Raw genomic sequence first — 21,242 nt, 5'->3', positions numbered from 1 at the left:
ACTCCCTCTTGCAGACAAAATTAGAAAGCATCTTTTAAAGAATACTTTATAGCTACACTATTCTCCCTCCTCGGGAGGAAACTTAAACTTAGTGAAGACTTTGAAGTGAGCCTCGGGTTTGTTACAATGGGCTAACCTGATTAGAAATCATGCAAACTCTTGCTGCTCTTTAGCTGCATTCCCCCACAGGCTGTATTACAGCTCTCTAACCAGTCCCACAGCATTGAATGATGTCATGGGATCTGCAGCTCAGCGAGATGAAAGGGATAAAGCGGAACCCGCTGGCACTGGGGAAAGCTTCCAACACACAATCCACAACACAGCTTGGGAACTCAAAAGCTACAGATCCAGCCACTCAACCCCAAGCATTTCAGAATCGTGTGCATTCTCCCAGCACAAGCAAGGAATGGGGGAAAAGGGCTAGTGCAGAATACTGAAAGGCAGAATTTAAGAGTGCAACTACCTGCTGGAAAAGGAGCTCTTTTTCCTCGCCAAAGCACTGCCTTTGATGTACGGCAACTGATCACTGATCAGATTACAGGCATTTGGTCTCAGTGCTCGTCTGCCTTTGATCTGCATGGTTAATTTTATTTTCCCGGATTTGGAGTTTCGTCTGGGCTTGTGCTGACATACTTTTTTTATTTCTTCTTCTTCTTTTTTTTTTTTTTTTTTTTTTTTTAAAGGAGGTAAAAGCATTTAATACAGAAGCTCTGGCGGTGTGAAATTAAGCTGCAGAAAGTCTGGCACTGGAAAACTTCATCAGATAACAGGTACTGAATTTTGTATTTTTTTTCAGTTTTGTGTTGCAAGATTTTAAGAAATCATAAAGTTCACATAACCAATAATACTACACATCATTGTGTGTACAAAGTTCAAAAGATTGTTTGTAATTTATGCAGCATTTTATGTGCAGCTCTTGGGCAGAATTACATTGAGAACAGACTATCTAGAACAATATATAGAAAACTTAAGCAAATCCCAGTATTGTTCAATGTTTTGGGGATACATACAATTTTGGGTTACACTGCTCATTCTTACTGTCTAATTTTGTAAATTTATATTTGAATACATGTATTACATGACTCAGGGGAATATTTATTTTCTAAGGAAAGGCCAACCATGTTTCCTAAACACTGTAATACTTTCTTTGCTCTCACTGCATTTATTAAATTGTGTCTTCTTCAAACAACACTTTCAAGCCCAATAGTTCCATACTTGAAGTGAAAAAAAAGGCTCCACTTCCACAATTTATTAGAACTAAATTTATAAACAGGACATCCTTATACACAAAAGAAAATGGTTTTATTTTAAGATTAAGATTGAAGAGATTATAGTTCAGCTGTACCACATGAAATCTTGAAAATAAAAGTAACATTTTTACCTGATGGTAGAAGGTTCCTCTAAGGAATGTTAATAAAGATATTAAAGAAATCTTAGGTTTATCTAGAGCCAACAGCTGGTTTTGCTGAACTTCATTGAAGTTTTGCTGCATTTTAGTGATGCAGCTTCCATTCACAGTGTTTTGTATTCTGTTCCTCAAATTCGTGTTTATGAACAGTATTGTGCTGAAGAAGTTTTAAGACATCTACTCCAGAAATTCATTATAAGGTAACAATCTTTTGAAGATTTAGGATTATTCACACATTTGCAATTTTAAAGGGCCAAATCTTCATGTGAGTTTGGGCCAAATCCATGAGTGTTCTGGGCCTGTAGCTGGAGTCAGACTGTTAAAATAAGACTCAAACTCCTTCTGTAGTATTTAAATATAATTTAGATTTTCAGAAGAACTTAGAACCCATAATTGGGACCAGACTTGCAAACATTCCAGACACTGAGGTCTTTGAAGATCTAGTCTTAATGGTGGCTAGTAAGATCTTCTGAAATACTGACTTATATATTCTTAAGTCTAAATTTAAGTATATACAAATCTTAACTATGTCTATTAACAAATTGCAACTAAAAGTCAGCATAAATGATAGCTTTTAAGCACTGCTTGAGAACTATTCTTTGTGAGGTCTACCAGTCCACAGGACCCTCAAGATGTTCATATTTCAGTATGCACCATAGTGCAACATGCAAACACAAATTTTAACAGTCTGCTTGCATCTGAGTAAGATCAAGTTACCAACACTTCCAGATAAATGTAGTTAGTTTTCATTAGTCAGTCTGCAAAATTTGCTTCTTCTAATTAAAACTGTATTTGTATATATCAAATTTCAATTTACTGAATATCAAGAGATAATATTCCAGACATAGATTAACTAGGCCTGACTTGATATCATTTAGTTTTCTATGCCATCAATTAATTCATATTCTTACTTAACAAGTCAATTATATTATAAGGAAAGTAATTAGCACTGTATGAATAATACGTGTATAGCTGTCAAGGAAGAATATCATTTAAGGCACAGCCAAAGCAAAATTTAGTATTTCTCCCTAAGTAACAGTGATGTACTAAAACATGTTCCTGTAACCCTGAAAAGATGGCTTTATTTACTAATTCTATGCTTCACTGATGAGCTTCTCTGCCTTTCCAGTCCCTTCTTGCTTGTTGCTTGTTTTCCAATATGTTCATTTATTTTCTGAGGAGAATTGTTTTTAAACCTTACCTCTGTTTGGTGTAAAATAGAAAGAGAAGGAAATTTTAAAAAATAATGCAAGAGTACTTTTTCCTCAGAAGTTAAAATAGTTATGTGAGCCTAATACAATTAAACTGTCACTACAAGGATCTGGCCCATCACACAAATGGGTGAAGTTGCACACAGAAGTAACACTGGTTAAGCAGATAGATTACACTGTAGAGCAGGATTTGCATATATAATTATTTGCAACATTTGGGCCCTGGAAATGCATTTAAGAAACAAAGTTTTTTCATTTTGTAAAGAGTCTCTAGGATTTTAGGTCATCTCCCCAGATACTTAAACAAAGATGGGCGTCAACCCAATTAAACTGAAAAATATCTTTGCTTGTCTGTATGCAAGTGAGGCTGAAATGAAAGCACACTTGAACATATTCAAGCATGGTGGGAAGAGGATTTTCAGCATTTTTGTTGTTTTAAATAACACTTCTCTCACAGTTTAGCCTGTCATTGATCTGACTTTCAAAGATTAAATAGTAATAATTCTTGGCACTAGTAACTTTGCTTTTACTAAGAGCTGAATAAACATTAATTAATCCTCAGGCTTAAGCCTTCAGAAACAAAAAGTTCACAATGCTTTTTCAAGCAAATCTGACTAGGAAAATCACAAGTACATAATTTATTTATTAAAATAGCTTGAGCAATTTCTGATTATAAATAGACCCATTTCCAAACAGGGTGTCTTAGATAACATCATAAACATATTTTAAGGTTTGTAATAGTTAAGATTATCAAAAGACATTGCACAGTTATACTGACATCAGTTTCCAACAGCTGTCATAACAAGAGTAGATCTATCTCACAGTTGACTGGGGGAACTGTGTTAGCATTTGAGATATGGAGATAACAACTTCCTATTGCTGTACAATTTCTGCTTCCACATCAGATATGTCACGCAACTCAGTCTTATCAAAGGGGTCAGCTGAAACTGCTTTCCAAATATTTCTTTTTTGTTTTCTCTGTTGTAGTGAGAATCTCTGTACTAGTTCCTCTAACAATTCACTTCTTCAATTTCCTGAGAAGCATCATGATTTAAAACAAAATAAACACTGCAATTTTCAACATCTTTCAATGGTGAATGGAACTAATTCATCCATTTTACATTCAGAGGAAAGATTTTACATGCTACAACAAGGACTTGAACTCTTGAGTTTCAGTTACAGGCAACACGTTGCTCTTAGTTCATTAGCATAGTAACCCACTGTCTGATGAAAGTCTTAATGTTTCTTTATATGGTAACGCTCAGTGTTTAGTCAACACTTCAAGAACTCTGGGATATTTTAATACCTTTGGCTAACTATACTACTTTAAAACAAGTATCTGAAACATACATGATGATTCTACTAAGAAAAACTCATGCAATATTTTCACTGGTGGCTCCAGAAAACAGATAACATACAAAAGGTTGTCTGTAAATAGTGAGACTGTGCACAATGCTCAGTGCTGTGCAGCAGCTGCTATTCACAACAGATGCGCTGCTGCTGCTCAGCAGTATGCCATTCCTCACTGAAATTCCAGCCTCTTGCAGAGCTCCTCCTGGCAAGGGTCCTGAAGCAAAACTCCTCTTTGAAGGCCGTTTAGAAGATAATTACATGAAAACCCCTGCACACTCTGAGTTGTTTGGATTTCATAATTGAAAACAACTAGTTTTGCAGCAATCATTTTTCTCTTTGCGTGCATCTTGCTGGATTTCAATAAGCACTCCTTATTTTTAGAGAAGCCCATGTGGCTGGTGATCTTCAAAATTTTATCTGTGAGGAGCTCCAAAAATTCTGTTTATTTGAAAATGCTTTACCACCAAGTATAAGCATTTGTTCACTTTTTCAGAGCCTAACTCCATCCCTTGTGTGTCCACACAATTGTCTAGACTGTAAGTGGATCATTAACCTTTTCATTAGAACTAGAACTAATGACCCAAAATGCCTGCTGCAGCAGTTCTTTTACCAAGGCCTCCAAGATTGGTTTCACCGATGTTGGAGCATTACCACCTTCAGGAAAGCTCCTAATTTGTGTCGAAGGAAGTAGCAGTAACACACAATCTAGCGACTGTGAACAACTTACTATCCGTGAAGGGCTGGATTTCTCCATTTCTCCAATGATACTGGCATTTGGTATCCACACTGCTTACAGCTGGGTAACTTGTTACCTGCAGAATGGATAAAATATTTCAGGCTCTGAGCTAGCAGGAATAAAAACCTATCCAAGTACCTCAGAAAGGAGGGTTTGCAGAAAGAAGAGTCTGCAGAAAGAAGAATTCACAGTGTGTTGTCAGAAAGACTCCATCATGCTTTTTGGGCAGGAAAGGTGGAAAGGGCTTTGCTGACTTATGAGGACTCATTCTACACTAACCTGAACAGTGGCCAAGGGCCAGTCCCTTTAAAACAGCCCAGCAGCCATAAGTTGATCTCCCTCTGAGGGCGATCTGTAATGCCAAGGCTGCAGACCCCAAAGCCTGGGCAGCCTCTGGAGACAGGGATGGGCACAGAGGTGCTCTGCTATCCTGTCCTCCTGGTGTGACAAAAAAGACACCAGCGCCTCACTTGTGACTCACCCTGGATTCACACCACTACTATGGAGCACTCACCCCCTGCCAGTGTGGACACCCAGTGCGTGCCTTCCATCCATCCATCCCTCCATCCATCCATCCCTCCATCCATCCATCCATCCATCCATCCATCCATCCATCCATCCCCATCCATCCATCCATCCATCCATCCATCCAGATCCATCCATCCATCCATCCATCCAGATCCATCCATCCATCCATCCATATCCATATCCATCCATCCCTCCATCCATCCATCCCTCCATCCATCCCTCCCTCCCTCCCTCCATCCCTCCATCCATATCTATGCATCCATCCCTCCCTCCATCCCTCCATCCATATCCATCCCTCCATCCATATCCATCCCTCCATCCATCCATCCCTCCATCCATATCCATCCATCCATCCATCCATCCATCCATCCATCCATATCCATCCCTCCATCCATCCATATCCATCCCTCCATCCATCCATCCATCCATCCATCCATCCATCCATCCATCCATCCCTCCATCCATCCATATCCATCCCTCCATCCATCCATATCCATCCATCCATCCATCCATCCATCCCTCCATCCATCCATCCCTCCATCCATATCCATCCATCCATCCATCCATCCATCCATCCATCCATCCATCCATCCATCCATATCCATCCCTCCATCCATCCATATCCGTCCATCCATCCATCCATCCATCCATCCATCCATCCATCCATCCATCCATCCATATCCATCCATATCCATCCATCCATATCCATCCATCCATATCCATCCATCCATATCCATCCATCCATCCATCCATCCATCCATCCATCCCGCGGCACGTGGGGCGGGCGCCGCCCATTGGCTGCCCGCGGTCAGCTGACCCGGGGCGGGGCGGGAGCGGCGCGGCGTTGCCGGGGCGACGGGGCGGGCGCCGAGCGGGAGGCGGCGGCGGCGGGGCGGGCGCGGGGTGAGCGCTCCTCGGATGGCCGGGGCGGCCGGCGGCCCGCGGCGTGGCAGGTGGGTGCGTGCGACATCCAGGCGGGCCCGAGCCCCTCCGCCGCGGAGCGGGGCGGCCACGGGGGGAGGCAGCGGCGTCTCCGCGCCCCGAGGCTCCACGCGGCTGCCCCCGCCACCCCCCAGGGTACCGCGGGCTGGCCGGACACCGCTGCCCCGAGACCGCCCCGCCCGGCACCGGCAGCGCTGCCTGCCCCCCACATGACGGGGGAGGTGATGGCAGTGAGCTCCGCGGAAAGCTCAGGCTGCGGGGCAGCGCGGGGGCGGGGGAGGGCTCCGCCGGGCCCCTTGCTCCCCGCGGTGGCTCCGGCTCTGCCGCGGTGCGTACGCGGGGCACGGCGCAGCCCCGGAGAGCCGCGGCGGCCGCTGGTGGGTTCGGCAGGTCTCGACAGCCCTGGAGTGGCTGCTCCATGCCCCGGAGTGCGGCGAACAAAAAGCCCTTGAAAGCTGGGCTTTCATGTTCACAAGCGCTTCTCGTGTCTGCTGCATAAATAAGCTGCTGTTTGCTTCAAACAATTTTAGAGCTGGACTTGAAGGAATAGGAGCTCCTAACTTTTTCTTTTGCCTGGTAAGAAATTGAAAAGCCCCAATTACATTTCGGTTTGTTGAAAAGCTTTTGATTGTTTGACTTCCTTTCCTGATGGCTGTCCCCATTAATATGACCTTGGACCAAAAGCTGTACCTGATGTTCGTGAAAAATCGAGATACTAAATACTTATTTACCACCTTTATATTTACAACTACTTTAGAGGGATGCTTTTATCAAGTTCATTAAGTGGTCTAGTAGTATTTATTATGAGTAAATGGCAAATTGATTCAATATATAAGTCAGTTTCCTAACTACTGCATAATCTCTTTCAAGCACACCTTCACCATCAGATATAAAGCAAGTTACTTAGGTATGTTACCTGGGAGCTTGTTACCATAAGAGAAAAGAGCTGGGGGTTTTGGGTGGGGTTTTTTGTTGTTGCTGTTCTTGGTTGGTTGGTTTGTTGGTTTTTTTCAGACCTAGGAGTAAGCTTCTTTATTAGTTAGTTTAGTAGTAAGATGCTTAAAATGTCAGTTAAGGAGGCAATAAATTACTTTTTCTCACTTTCCACAACTTGCAATCCTAGTAGAAGAGAATGATGTGAACGAACGTAACTCATGTCTGTGGTTTTTGAGACATTACATGCCATCCAAAACTGCTCAAGGCTGGCTGGATAAATGTAGCATATTGGCGTTGCACCATTGCAGTAGTTAACCAGCCCAATGCTTTATAATTCATAATCCCTAAAAATTACTTTGAAAAGAGCTATTAGTGTATTTTGGTGTAAATGAAGTATGAATATAATACTGGCATTCTCAATGTATTACTTATTCACATATCTGAGTACAAAAGTACAAGTGCATCTTGACACTGAGATTTCATCTAGCAAACCAGTGCCTCCTAGAACTTGAGATGGGGAAGATTTATTAAACAGAAGGATCAACTTTTTTTTTTACCACAGTTTTGGTGTTGTATGAGTAGGCTCATCAATTTCAGTGAGAGTGGGAGTTCTTGTGTGAATCACAGGCTCTGATCCTCTAAAAAGCTTTGTTTATGTGTAGGAAAAATGTCACCACATTGCACCTTTGTTACAATATTTCACTCTAATATCTAATTCATGACAAGCTGGATGTGCTGAAGAACACAAATGATAAACTGCTTTATCACCCTTATTCTTGTAAAGACAAGTATTTCAGTTAACGTAACTTGAAGCATATGGTACTCAGGAGAAGCACAAATATTTCCTGGCTGTGTATAAATCTTCTTCTCATCTCCCTAAAATACATCTAAGTGGTTTTGATCACCACAAGGTTCTAACTTTGATCTGCTACCTTTGTCTTTACAAAATTAGAAATAAATTCTTAGCTGCCTAATGTCATACGATTTCATGTATGGTAGCTTCTGTAAAATACAGATCTATTCAACATGATATTTAATGTGATGAATGTGCTCTAGCTGACAGTATGAAGTTTTTTTCCCACATTTCTCGGAAAAGTTGGAGCAAATGTGGTCAGACAAGACCTCATTTACTTCACAAAGGGGAAGAGTACAAGCGTTGTGGGCAGGGTGTAAAGGGAAGATGTTCTAGACCTGTGAGACAGAATAACAATGTGCAGCTCTGTGGTGGAAGTTCTTGTCCCTAACTTGCTCCCTTTCTTTGTCTTTGTAGCAGCATAAGTACTTTCCCTTCTCTTGTTTCTTGCCCGTGGGGCACTGACTCTGCAAAAGCCATCTGCCACTCCTTCTCGTTTTATTGCATGCAGTTGACAGCTGCGGGTGGGAAGTAGGTGGTTAGAAAGGATCTGAGACCCTGTTTGTTGGATACCAGAGACCTCTGTTGGCAAGATAAGATGATTATATTTTCATCCCTCTTTTTTACCCAGAACTTCTCAGAGTACTCTACCGGTGTTAGAGAGCGCATGAAAAGTGGTCGTCCTGAAAAAATGTCATATCAAATATGGGAAACTTATAAGACCTGGTTGTGAATTAACTGGGAATTCACAGCTTCAAGTAAAGTGAATGTGTAGTTGGGACTCTTCACCCTTTCTAAAGTTTTCCTTAGAAGATGGGTGATGTTGACTTCAAAGTTTTGATGCTTACATGTCTGAGAAACCTGCTAGTCAGCCATAATTTAGCCATGCTGCTTTGATTCTTGAGGTAGTGTCTTTCATGGTGGAACTTTAAGTTTTTTGGAGAGAAAGAAGAAATGTTTTTCTGACATGGACTTTGAAATAAAATGATGACTACTATTCAGGCAAGCTGGTAAATGTAGGAATGAATTTTAGAGGACAATGGATTCTAGAACCCTGAAAGGCTGGAAGTTCTTACTTCCACATTACATTTATTATATGTTTCTAATTTGTTTTTTGATATTGCCCTCTTTATGCATATGCATAGTAGGCCCCAAATGACCTTAAAATTATGCAACTGCATTTCCAAATGGAAGTTCTCTATCCTGAGTTCAGTACATTACCGGTGATGATTGCTTTTCCCTGAGTATTTTAGGCAAGCATATTACTGTTAACCTAATAAGATATATTTGGTATGATTTAGTGACCTCAAAAAACTGTCCACAGTTTTCTTTCTTCTAATAAAATTGAGTATAACTGTATGCAGGATTTAAAAAATCAGTATCTGGACAAGAGCAAATAATCTTTAAAGGTATGGAACCTCTGTTTACTCACACATGTTTTAGGGGCAAAAAACTTCTAGTAACTTCTTACTTGAAAGCATGAGGTGAATGGCTGGTGTCCAACAGACATCAGTATAATGCCATTTGATATCATGAGAGAAGAAATTTGCCTGATGGCAATCTATTAAGTGCTACAGTCTCTGCTTTTTCAGCAGGACTTTTGACCAAACTGGAGATTGAACAGGAAATACGCAGCTGACACAGTTCCCCCTCCTTTGGGACTTCAGTTCAATACAATGAGTTATTAATGTGCCTTAACCATTATGGTGCCTTTCAATTATTTTTATCAAAATTTTGTCATGAAAGAAACGTTTTATTTTATTTTATTTGTGCTCTTAACAATGGTTATTGTACACTGGCTTGTTTCTTTCTCACATGTTAGTCAGTATATGGTCTCTGGTGTTGTTTTGGTAGGAGTGATGACAGTGGGCATGATAGAGTACCACAGGCATTCATACATGTCTGCTGAAATTATTTGGTGTTTTGGTGCTACTGAAGTGCACTGGTACTACTGAAGTGCTCTGAAGTTCAAGGTCCGTAGACCTGCAAGCTTCTTTTGGAATCTTTGTTAACTGCAGAAGACATATGGATGATATCTCATATACTAGACCTAAAGCTATAAGATCTCATGAAACTTGTAATGATCAGACAAAAAACTGAAGCTTAGTTAGGTGTATAGATAAGCTGAAGAAGTCCTTGATAGTTTGATGCCAGTTATAAAACATTTGATTTTGAAAATTTGCTCTGTGTGGTAGAACTCCTGGTGGCTGGACTTGGCGAGACTGTTATAAAGGCAGTAGATTTACTTTTAAATAGAGAATATTTCACAGCTGCAATGAAATTTCATACCTAAGTGAACAAAATGTATTTTGTTACAGGATGCTTTACCATGTGCTTTTTATTTTCTAAAAGTCTTTGAGGTACATGCTATAAGAAGATCATCTTATGACAGGGCAATTTCAAAACTGAAATACAAGATGTCAGAATGACCAGCAAGATTTTTAATACTGCTTGTTGTTCTGTATGACCTTCTGTTAAGGACTGGCATTTGATTTTTATTCCATTTGTGACTCCAGAATATTAAAACATGAAAATACATAATTAGCTTTGTTTCAATATTGATTTTGATGAGTTGTATATATACTGATTTTTTAGCAATGTTAAATCTTCAAGTTATTGCATATTGGAGAAAAGGTCTAGGGTTAATATATCTGAATTACATTAAGCTAATATAGTTTTATTGCAAATAACTAGTCTGCAGGGCGGTTAATTGGGCTGTTCTTAATTTTCTTAATTTTTTCATGCTTCAGGTGACTTGCACAGAAAAAATAGCCTTCTTAGATTATGTTACAGCTCCGTATTTTGGATCATTAGGTTTAGTACAGCTCACCAGTATTGTTTGTATTGAAAATTCTATGTGAAATTTGACACAAAAATATACAATTATTACACTCTTCAGTTTCTTTTTGATATGTTACACATGTATTTTCAGAAGCAAAAGTAAATATTGAAATTTAAAATTAAACTTTTAACTTTAGAAAGAATCCTGGTTATGAAGTTTTGATAGTATTATATAGATAGTAATAATTACATTAGAACTATACTGTGCTGTTTTTTATGTTATTAAGGATTTTTCAAAAATTTTTAATTATTAAGGAATATGTATGACTTGGAGTAATCACCTGATAGTCAAATCTAAGAAACTCAATTATGTTTACAACTTTATTTCACTCGCACACTTCTGTAAAGTTTTAAGTCCTATAGCAGTTAAGAAAGCACATGAAGTATTTATTTTACACCGAACAGTGTAATGTATTTGTTTCATGTATTACATGAAATTAAAAAGTTAATGAGGATTTTTCTCCCAAATCCCATTAATTTCAGCATGATTCTTTGAATTAATATTTAATCAGTTTATTTCATTTAACTCTCAGACTTTTAGCTTTACTGTCTTGTCTTCTCTGAATCAAGTGAAGTCAAGTTTGTTTTACAGGATTGCTTTTCTGTAACACAGTGTAGAGTTGTTTATCGTATTACTATTCAGTTATTTTTTATTTTCTTCATATATTACTCTTGAATTTCTGTAGCATTCCAAAGGGAATGAACAGCAAAATTGAACAGGACCAAAATTAAGACTTTCTTGATACTTATTTCAAGGTTACTGAGGTGCAAAATCTCTCAATTTTTCTCTTATCTAATCTAGTTTTACTTAGCAGATATTCAGTTACTTTTAGGCCAAAGATGTAAAGTATGATGTGTATATTTACCCATTTTGTATCTTTCAAAAAACAGATGAGAAATGTTTCTTGAAATTTCTGAGTTCCCTTAACAGTATTTTTTTGTTTTGTTTTAACATACCTATTTATTTTCAGCTTTAGAATTGTTAGCTTCTCATGACTTAAAAACGTGAAATTTGTTGACTCTCCTTTTTCATTTTTCTAGTTGTTCTACAGTACTTTTTACATGAAGTTGTGTTTTGGTCATCCAGAATTATTTCTGAGATTTTTCCATTTCATGTTTCTTGCCTTATTTTTTTTTTTCCTCAGACTTAAAAAAACCCCCTATGTTGAATACTATATCCATATGTGTTCATATTCCTTGAGAATATGGCTTCTTCTTTACCCATGTTGACATGCACGTAATCTGATAACTGTCATGGCCCATAGACCATTACCATCACTAAGTGAGAAATAACCATATAAATGTCATCTTGGCTTTCCCATGGAGTGCTGTCTCACACATCTCTGTCTGCTCTGTTCTTTCTAGCAGACTTTTTCTCTTTTTTACACTTCAAAATACAGCTTAAAAAATATCAGTAGTGACACTGAAGTATACTTTCTTCTTATTGATTAGAATTCATTAACTAGGGTATTCATGCAGTAAAATGTGAAATTGTGTGTTAATTATAGTTTATGTTCATTCTGGTTGTATAGTTTGGAAAGCATATTACACTTGCAGTAGTTCCATGTTGTAAAGCATTTTACAACTTAATGTTTTTCTCTGCTATTTTCCTTTTGTTTTGCATTACATCCTTTCATTTGTCAGTCTCTACTCTTAAATGATAAAAACTACTAATTTTGTATTTTAAAATAGCATACCTAAACATCAGTCCTTAAGCTCTGAAGTAGGCCAGAAATGCTTTAAACATTGTTTTCCTCATGTAGCTGAAAGCAATTACATTATATGACCGTCATATAAAGTATGAAAATTAAGATCAAATTCAAATATCATGTTATGTAAGGTGGATTTAGTTTTTCTTTTCTTGTTCTTATTGATATATAGTTTGGATTATTGAACTAGAAGTTACAGTTCCATTTTCAGGTTACTGAAAAAACCAAAAAGTAAGGAACTAGAATTTAGCATAAATAATCAAAGAAACAAAAGGAAAGTAAGTAGAGAAAAAATATTCTTTGCCTACTAGCTCCTAAACAGTCATGTTAACACATCTTTAGAAGTAATATCCCTTTGGGAGGTGGTAGAAACAGAACCTGTGTATGTCTCCAGCTGCTTGCAGAGTAAAATAGAAGGGGTTGTGTTAGTCAGTAGGCAAACCTTCTGCTTGACCCTGCAGTACAGAAGGAATGTTCTCAGGAACAGCTATCTCCTGCCTTGATATGTGGCATGTTTGAAGAAATTTATTTTTGTCTGTTGATCATGTGCTTAGTTGAGTGTTTAACAAGAAAGAAAGATATGTTAGGGATAAATGGTGATGTTCTCTAATCTGGACTGATAGCTATCTCTTCTTTTGAAATTTAAAACTATAGAAACTTTGTGTTTATGGTCTTGTGCTCAAAAGGCATATGATTTTTAAAGCATATTTTTGTTGTTTAGCAGCTCCCAGGAATCCATCTGCAAATGCTAATGGCATTGACAGATTTGTATTTTGACATGCCAAGTGACATGAACTACAATGGGCATGTGACTTCTTCAATTTAAATTATGTAAATAGAATGATTTTTAATTTTTTTTTTATTCTAGGGAGAAAGGTTTTATTGCAAGAAATGGATGCTAAAGGATTACAAGGAGATGATAGATTGAAGGTGCTCGTCATCTTACTAGCATATTTGGTAAGTTAAAGATTAATATTTTCCCCCCATGTTGAAAAAATGGTGTTGAACACAGAAACTGTGTCTTTTGTTTTAGATATTACTGCTAACACTGAAAGTCTTAAAATGCTGCCTGCAGACAATTGCATACAGATTTTATTGATTTGAGAGTAAGCTTGGTCCACTGATTCATATATTTTCTGGCTGCTCCTCACTCCAAAATGACAAAATTTTACCTTGTGAGCCTCTTCATGGACGAAGGAGCGAACTAGGACAGAAAATATAGGTGAATAGTGCTGTGGAGGTGATACTGCTTCACTTCAGAGACAGATGGTCATCTCTTACTGCAGTGTGCTGTATACATAGTTCAGGTGTTTGGAGTATTCAGTTTATGGACAGAATGTGGCATAGCACACAATTACATTGCCTGCTAAGTGTACTTAACTCTGGCTTGCTGTAGAACTTAAGGTAATTAATAATTCAGAAAGCTATTTTTAAGATCAAAACATGGATTTATTTCTCAGATTTCATATATTTTGATGAATTTACCCTTTTTTTTTGTTTTGTTGTCGGTTTGGGGTTTTTTTAGCTAAATAGGGTAATTTGTGAGACTGGAGACTGCACAGAACAAGAATTTAAGGACCAGAATGGAAACTGTATCCTCTGCAAACAATGTGGGCCTGGAATGGAACTCTCAAAGGTAAGGAAATCATGCTTTCTTTAATTTACTTTATTTCTGATAATTGCATTTATGTATGTGATCTAAAATAATGGATATCTGTACTTATGTGAAAATATTTACTGTTTCAGCAATTGAGCCTTTTGCAGTTTTTCAAGAACCATGTTGTGTGGTTGCTTTATATAAAATGCTCAGTTCAGAAAATGATGATGCCATTAATAAAGTAGGTAGTACCATATGGATCTGGATATGGGCTCTCTAATTAGTTTTTTAAAGGTGAATTAGTGCTACAAAGAAGGGAAGAAACTACAAAAAGGGGAAAAAAAACTACAAGGAGTTAAGACTGAATAACCTTACTCTGTAGAAGGGAATGTAAAAAATTAATTTTAAACTGGTGGTTGGTACAGACTGCTGAAATGCAGGGTCTTAATTTTTACAGTGCTGACATTCGCAATCAGTTCTGGATTTTAGGTGACAAAGTTTAAATATTTTATATATGACATTGTGTCTTAACAGAATGGTTTATAATAAAAAGGTCATAAGTACATAAATACAGAATAAGATTCAAATGAGAGCTAATATATTTCCTTAGACTAGGAGGGAGATAGGTGATTGTTCTTTTTTTACTGGGTCAGTGGTTGGAGCACTTTAGGAAGCCAGATTCAAGTCATGCTCAATTTCTTCATTTTACAATTCATTAAAAATGCTATAAATGTAATTCTTGTCTTTATGCCACCTAAAGTAATTGAAAAGGTTGAGGCCAGAAAAATGCATGATAATATTTAGAAGGCACGTAAGAAATTCTTGTTAATATAATGGAGAAGGAAATACTATTGTGAATCTTATGTAATTGTATTTTGCTTTTATAACAATTACATCTCTTCCAAAAGAAGATCCCCATAAAAGTTTTTGAATTGCTCTGTTTTTAGGACCGTGGGAATGAATCAATGGAGATGATTGCTGGCTGTGATTATGGGCTGGGATTCAGTAGAACTAGAAAGTTCACTTGGCAAAAGTTTCAGCAAAATTCTAAGTCTGAGTGCAAGTCATGAGGGGGATCTCAGTGGTTTTCAGCTCAGAGAAAGTAGGTGCTGTGCATGAGCAGGGATGGAGAGCAATGAAGGAAGACATAGCTGAAATGAGAAGGACAGAGGGATACCTTGGGATTTACTAACTCAGTTACTGGAGGTGAAAGAGATGACAGAATGAGTTATGTGTCTTGGGAGACTGGATGTCTTGAGGGAGCAAGTGTGTCCTGGCAGAGGTGTGAGGATGGTAAAGCAAAAGAGAGTTCAGGGTGGTGTCATGAAGGGTGAGTAGACCTACCAAGACTCATGCACATGTAAGACTCTTCCTTCAGAGTCCACATCTTGCCCATTGTTGGAGCGTGCACTGTGACCCTGACATAAGTATGCAGTCAGATTCATACCTGGGAGGTGGGGCCATAAAGAGCATGCCGTTTGCATACAGAGAGACAAACTCTGTCTTGTACTTCTACTGATAGTGTAAAAAGGAATTTAGGGTGTTTAGGGGAATTTGAAATATTTCTTTTGAAAATTTTTTAACATGAACCGTTCCTAAGTTTGGTGTGTATCTGTGTCCAAACTACAGAGGGGAAAAAGAAGCTTTCTGTTTATGGCTTTGTAGTTCCTACTATGTTCAGCTCTGAAAAAAGCACAAGTTAAATATTGTGGCTTGTGTGTGATTTGAAGGGATTTACTGAAATTGAGTGACACGTTTTCTCTATCTCTTGACCCTCTGTGGTGAGTGTTCAGTGTGTTAACAGAAATATTTAGTTTCACACTTTAGTGGGAATCACTTTGTATGTTGGGCAGTATTAGTTAAGGTTTAGTCATATAGGCAATGCTGTTGAAGCAGAGATTTGGATATGACTTACGACCTGGATGTGGTTTTGTTTGGATTTTTTCAGATTGGCATTAAATTTGAGAACTCAAAGGTTCAAGGGGGTGTTTTAATTTATAAAGGTGCTTGTAAATATGGCACTGTATAACGGTGGGCCAGTACTATGTGCATTTATGCAGTCAGATAATATACTTACCTAGTTGGCAAATAAAACCCAAAAGCATAAAAGCCAAGGCCCTCAGTAATTACACTCATTTTAATAAAGAAACACTAAACTAAAACAGCAAGGTTATGGTTTGCAATAGTACACTATTCAAGTTATGGTTTTGCTTCAGCTATTTTTGTTTGCAGTCTGATAGTCCTGATTCTTAGGACAAGTTTGCTGTTTTTGAAAATATGAATGCTTGGTTAATTTCACTGTGTAAGTAATTACTTCTCACAGTAATAGACTTTCAAAAGTATTTTTTTCTTCTACACTAGAAATGAAATGACAGATTTTTCTCAAACCTAAATGAGTGGAATCATAATTTCCTTCATAAATAGAACAATTGTACCATTGTAAATAGAACAATGGTACAATTTTCTGTGAATCATAGAAGGATGTGATGCTGTGGCTGTAACTGAAATGTGGTTGAAAGTAGTCATGTAGAACTACAGCTTGAAGCAACAAATATGTTAAGTCAAAGGTCAGAACGTAAAGGGAAGAGGCGTTTAATGATATACTTGAAGTAATTTGCAGCCCAGGAGAAGTTTTGTTTGCTTGGTTTTTCTACATATGAGAAAGCAATGATATGGTAATGCTGTAGTTTAATAACAGTTTCTTAACACTAAATAATATGTCAGTTCTCCTATCAAATATTTAGTGCTCGTGGATAAAACTAGATATGCTGCTGGATGTGTGAGCATGATTGTCTGTCTAAGTATATAGTAAAATACAATGTTAGTGGTGGGGTCTTTGGTTCAGTTCCCCCTGAGTGTTTTAAGCAATTGACAGACAGATTTCTTTTTTATGTTTGTAACAAAACACGTCAGCCTATATTATTGAGTACAAAAGCCCAGCTTTTCTCATCTTGTGAATGAGAAATTACTGTATCTCAGTTACAATCTAAATATGTAGGTTTCTTTCTTGTCTTGACTGACTTTACAAAAATACAGGGCAAAACCCACCTGTACAGAGTGCATATATGTATTTGTGTGTATATATACTTATTTTTACAACTATTGTTTACAACTTCAGTTAGGTATATATCTCTGTTGCTATACTATATGAGCATTTCACCTTTCTAAATTAGGGAAATGCTGTAGCCTTTTCTCAATTTATACATGAGACACTAACATAAATCAAGTTGCCTATGGTAATGCAGGAATTTTTTTGTGGAACAAAGTAGACAGGCCATAGAATGGAACATAAGGTTTCTCTTAACAAGGCAGCACGTGGATAAGACAAAGAGTGATGGGCACAAATTGTACCAGGAGAATTTTTTTTTTCAGTGAGAACATTCATTCGCTGAAACAACCTCCCTGGAGTCCCCATCACTGGGAGCTTTTAGGATGCAACTGGACAGGATGCTAGATCATCTCAAATCAGCTCAGGTCCCTGACCCATGAAAGTTTGAATAAGATGTTCTTTCAAAGGTTCCTTCTAATCTGGCTGTTCTGTGATTGAATGGTAGGTGTTTTAATTTTGGTTGCAAACCAGTGCTCAGTCTATTGGATTGACCTTCCTGTCTGTATAGGTGAGCAATTTCAGACACCACTGATAGCATGAAACAAAACAAGCAAAAAACCCAGTCTTATTTCATGTAACTAATTCTGAATGTAGATTATTATTTTCAGCTTTTGCTGACACAGTTTAATGGGGCCCTCTTTTTCAAAAATGTTTTAAAGTAACTTTTTCTTCCTTAAAGTAAGAAAGAAATAGTACACCCTCAGCTTTTCCTTTCTGATTGCCTATCTACTTTTCTAACAACAGTGCTGTAATGTTACATTAGCTTAGAACTAAAATCCATTGATCACTTATGTTAATTGCATTTTTTATTAAGTACTTTTAACATATTGCCATCAGAAGAAAGGAAGCTTTGTTATTGTATCAATAGAATTGATGGGGAAGAGAGTGAAAGCTGCTTCCTATGTTTGTTTGCTTCTATTTGTTAATTTTAAAAAATGTCTGTATAGCCTTTTCTTCTCATAAACATGTGTCTTTGGTAATGTTTGTGAAACCTTTGAATCACTGAATAAGCTTAGTTTTCAGTGTGTGCAGTCTTTGTTTCAGGTTGGTTATTTTGTTTTGGGGGGTTTTGCTAGCTTTTTGGGTTTTTTCTTTTTTTGTTAAGCAGTTCTTTCTTCTGGGGTGGGAGATTGAAATGGTTGTGTCGATTCAAAAGGAAGTGCTTCATGTGGCTCAGCATTATTTCACTTCTCATTCATTTAGTAGATAGCAAAGCATCATGTAGTTAAGCACAAGTCATTTAATATCTTCCATTCTTTAAGTGGCTTCAGTTTGCCAGTGCCTGAATAGTTATTGGTGTGGCCTGATAGTAACAGCCTTTTGTCCTATCTTATATGTGTTTCTGAAATAAATCAAACCTTACATAGTATTGAAATTTATAGAAATCACAATTAATGCAAAAAAACCCCACAAGGTAGTTTGTGTTTCAGCCTTTTTCTTGCAAATGTTCAAGTAAGGAAATGAAAGTCCTTCCAGTCCTTTCACCATCTTTTTTTTTTTAAGTTCAATAACTCTGTAGCTTCCATGCCTTCCCTTTTTTTAAATTTATATGTGTAAAGCAATCTGTATCTCAGCCTCATCAAACTTCTATTGCAACTCAGAGTTTAAACTGCAATTCTAGATTGTTTTATCAACAGATCACATCTGAGGTTGTAATTCAGTTCTGGCAATAGTAAGTTCTTTGCACAGCGCCCTGTTGTGCACTTAGGCTGACAGTAGATTTTTAGGGTGCACTGTGGAACAGGTAACTGAGCTGATCACTTCTAACCTGGATCAGTCCCATGGTCAGATTTATGACTCAGCCTCGTTGTCAGTTGAGCCAGTACACTGAGGACAGTATAGGAAAAAAAAGGAATACAAAACAAAAGGTGAAAGGGGGAGTGCCTGAAGCCAGCATGGCCATCAAGTTAATGATAAATACTGTCACCAAGAGACAGCTGCTGTACAGAGAGCTGGTGGGATGGAGGCAGCTTAATGGTTGCTCAGGTGGGGCTGTGTATCACGGCTTGCCTCCTTGTACCAGGTATATGATGAAGAAAGAGGAGACCTGCATGTTGTCTCAGGAAAAGGATTTGTGAATTAAGCAGGCAGGTACTGTTTGAACCTACTCCTGAATGTGACAGTCCTTACACAGAACATCAGAGTGGCGTGCTAAGACTGACGTGTTGTTACAGTGAAGCCACCGAGATGTTTAGCAGTCACGCGTAACTTTTCAAAGCAAGAGAGCTACTTGTGAGGAAATCTGCCAGATCTCAGCTCAGGAGGGGCCAACATGGTTCTGGAAATTGGAGCAGCTGCGTGTAGGCATGTCAAATCATCTTCACTGGGAATGAAACTTTTGTGACCCTAACTGTGCACTTTGACACAGTAGCTAAGTCTGACCTTCGCAGCACACTGTTGCAGCCTGTCCTGCTGAGAGACTTCTGCTGATAGATAGGGCTCATTATTGGATTCTGGGTGAGGCTGACCCACAGCCTAAGGTACTTTAGGAACCTAAAACCGTGTGCTATTTAACAAGGCCATGTACTCAAAGGTATTAGGAAAAACTTCATTTCCCAGCACCAGTGTAGTGCTGCAACCTGTTACATGACCCGACTTTAATTAAAGTGTCTTAATGCCTGGAAGACTTTTTCTTGAGAATACCCAAGTATTCTTGTAATCATCATGGCATAAGTGGAACTGCTCTGTGCTGTGTTGTCTAGGGACTTACATAGGTTGTGGATAATCAGTGGAACTAGAAACAAATTCTAAAATGTACTTGCAGATTATGATCTTAATGATGCCTGAAAGCATTTTTTTAATGAAATTTGAGGTTATTTTAATTGAAATAATGTTTAAAATCTAATTTACTGTTCATTTGCTGTCTGTGTTGGATTCGACTTTTAGGGAAAAACCATACTACTTAGCTCCAGTACCCTTTATAGTCTGCTAGACTTTTGGTCGTTCTGTCTGGATCAGTGTTTGGGTAGTACATAGTGAAAGAAAATTTTAACAGTGGCCTGATAGTACTTGAAGAGGTGTCTGCATTATTCTGTGCTTTTAATATTTTTAGCTAGAAGCTAAATTACGAGTTTGGTTAACTAGTTTGCTACAGCTTCCTAGGCAGCCTTGACCAGTCACCCCACTTGATACCTTGTGAAACACTTCTGGCAGAGTTGTTCTCGGGATACATATGTTAAAGGTAAAGAGCTGGCACATTACTGTGCTAGTGAAAGCTGTATAGATATCAAGAAAATTGAAGTGCATTTGAGTTTTGAAGGTTGGTTGTTTTTTTTTTTTAATTAACTTTAATTCAGTTTTCTAAAGAAGTGTTTCAGTCTTTATGGCTTGTACTATGTATCATTTGAGAGAGACAATTTTTGCTAATTTAAAAGGGAAAGTGGAAAGGGAGGAGTGTCCTAAGTGTTCTTCACAGAAAGTTTTGCAACAACAAAATTAAAGACGGCATATATTTGTGCTTTTTTTTTTCTGGCACAAAAATATTTTTTTTTTTTTAAATTGTGCTAATTGATATTTAAAGTTTTATTTATCTTTCCTGCAGTCCTAAGGTCAACTGCCACAGGAGATGAGCTCTCTTTTAAAGTTAAGAGTTGGAGGATAGAAAGGGTGTAGGGGAGCTGGGAACTATTCAGAGCTCGTCAGCCATACAACTTGACAGCTTTCTAAATAGAACACTGAGAAAACTGGTGCACATCAGTTTTGCACATGAACTGATAAAAGATGAACAGTCAATTGTTTGTATCTTTGCTGGACTGCTAAATTATAAAGTCCAAGATTTCAAAGGGTTTGAGTCCATCATCTAAATCATATCCTTCAGTTTAGGGAATGTGGTTAATTATGAGTACAGATCTGTTTGAAGTTCTGCCTGGTTTACAAGCTTAAATATTTATTTGCACCTGCCAGGCAGTTACCTACCTCAAATATTATGTGAACATAAAAAGCACATAAATAAAGTTTTAGTTGTTATGAATTGGTCTGTAGAATTCCTGGCAAGGACTTAGAAGCCATCTTTGAAAAGA

The 21,242-nt window shown here is 37.8% G+C and overlaps 1 protein-coding gene across 3 annotated transcripts in view; it reads left to right on the top strand.

The window, feature by feature from the left end:
* Positions 1 to 312: 312 nt before the first annotated feature.
* TNFRSF19 (TNF receptor superfamily member 19) overlaps positions 313 to 21,242 on the top strand; it is a 59,365-nt gene continuing 38,435 nt past the window's right edge. The window contains exons 1-4 of one of the 3 annotated variants that reach the window (XM_069013453.1): positions 313 to 510; positions 684 to 770; positions 13,386 to 13,474; positions 14,043 to 14,153. In XM_069013453.1, the coding sequence (XP_068869554.1) occupies positions 13,409 to 13,474; positions 14,043 to 14,153 (177 nt within the window). In that variant the 5' untranslated portion in view covers positions 313 to 510; positions 684 to 770; positions 13,386 to 13,408. Of the gene's footprint in view, positions 511 to 683; positions 771 to 6,113; positions 6,190 to 6,459; positions 6,755 to 13,385; positions 13,475 to 14,042; positions 14,154 to 21,242 lie in introns of those variants that run through there. The other 2 variants (XM_069013445.1, XM_069013462.1) reach the window with 2 other exon arrangements.

The sequence above is a fragment of the Aphelocoma coerulescens genome, chromosome 1 (genome assembly GCF_041296385.1).
Source record: "Aphelocoma coerulescens isolate FSJ_1873_10779 chromosome 1, UR_Acoe_1.0, whole genome shotgun sequence".
NCBI lineage: Eukaryota > Metazoa > Chordata > Aves > Passeriformes > Corvidae > Aphelocoma > Aphelocoma coerulescens.
The sequence above is the reverse complement of the archived record's forward strand: the minus strand, read 5'-3'. Positions and strand labels throughout refer to the sequence as shown.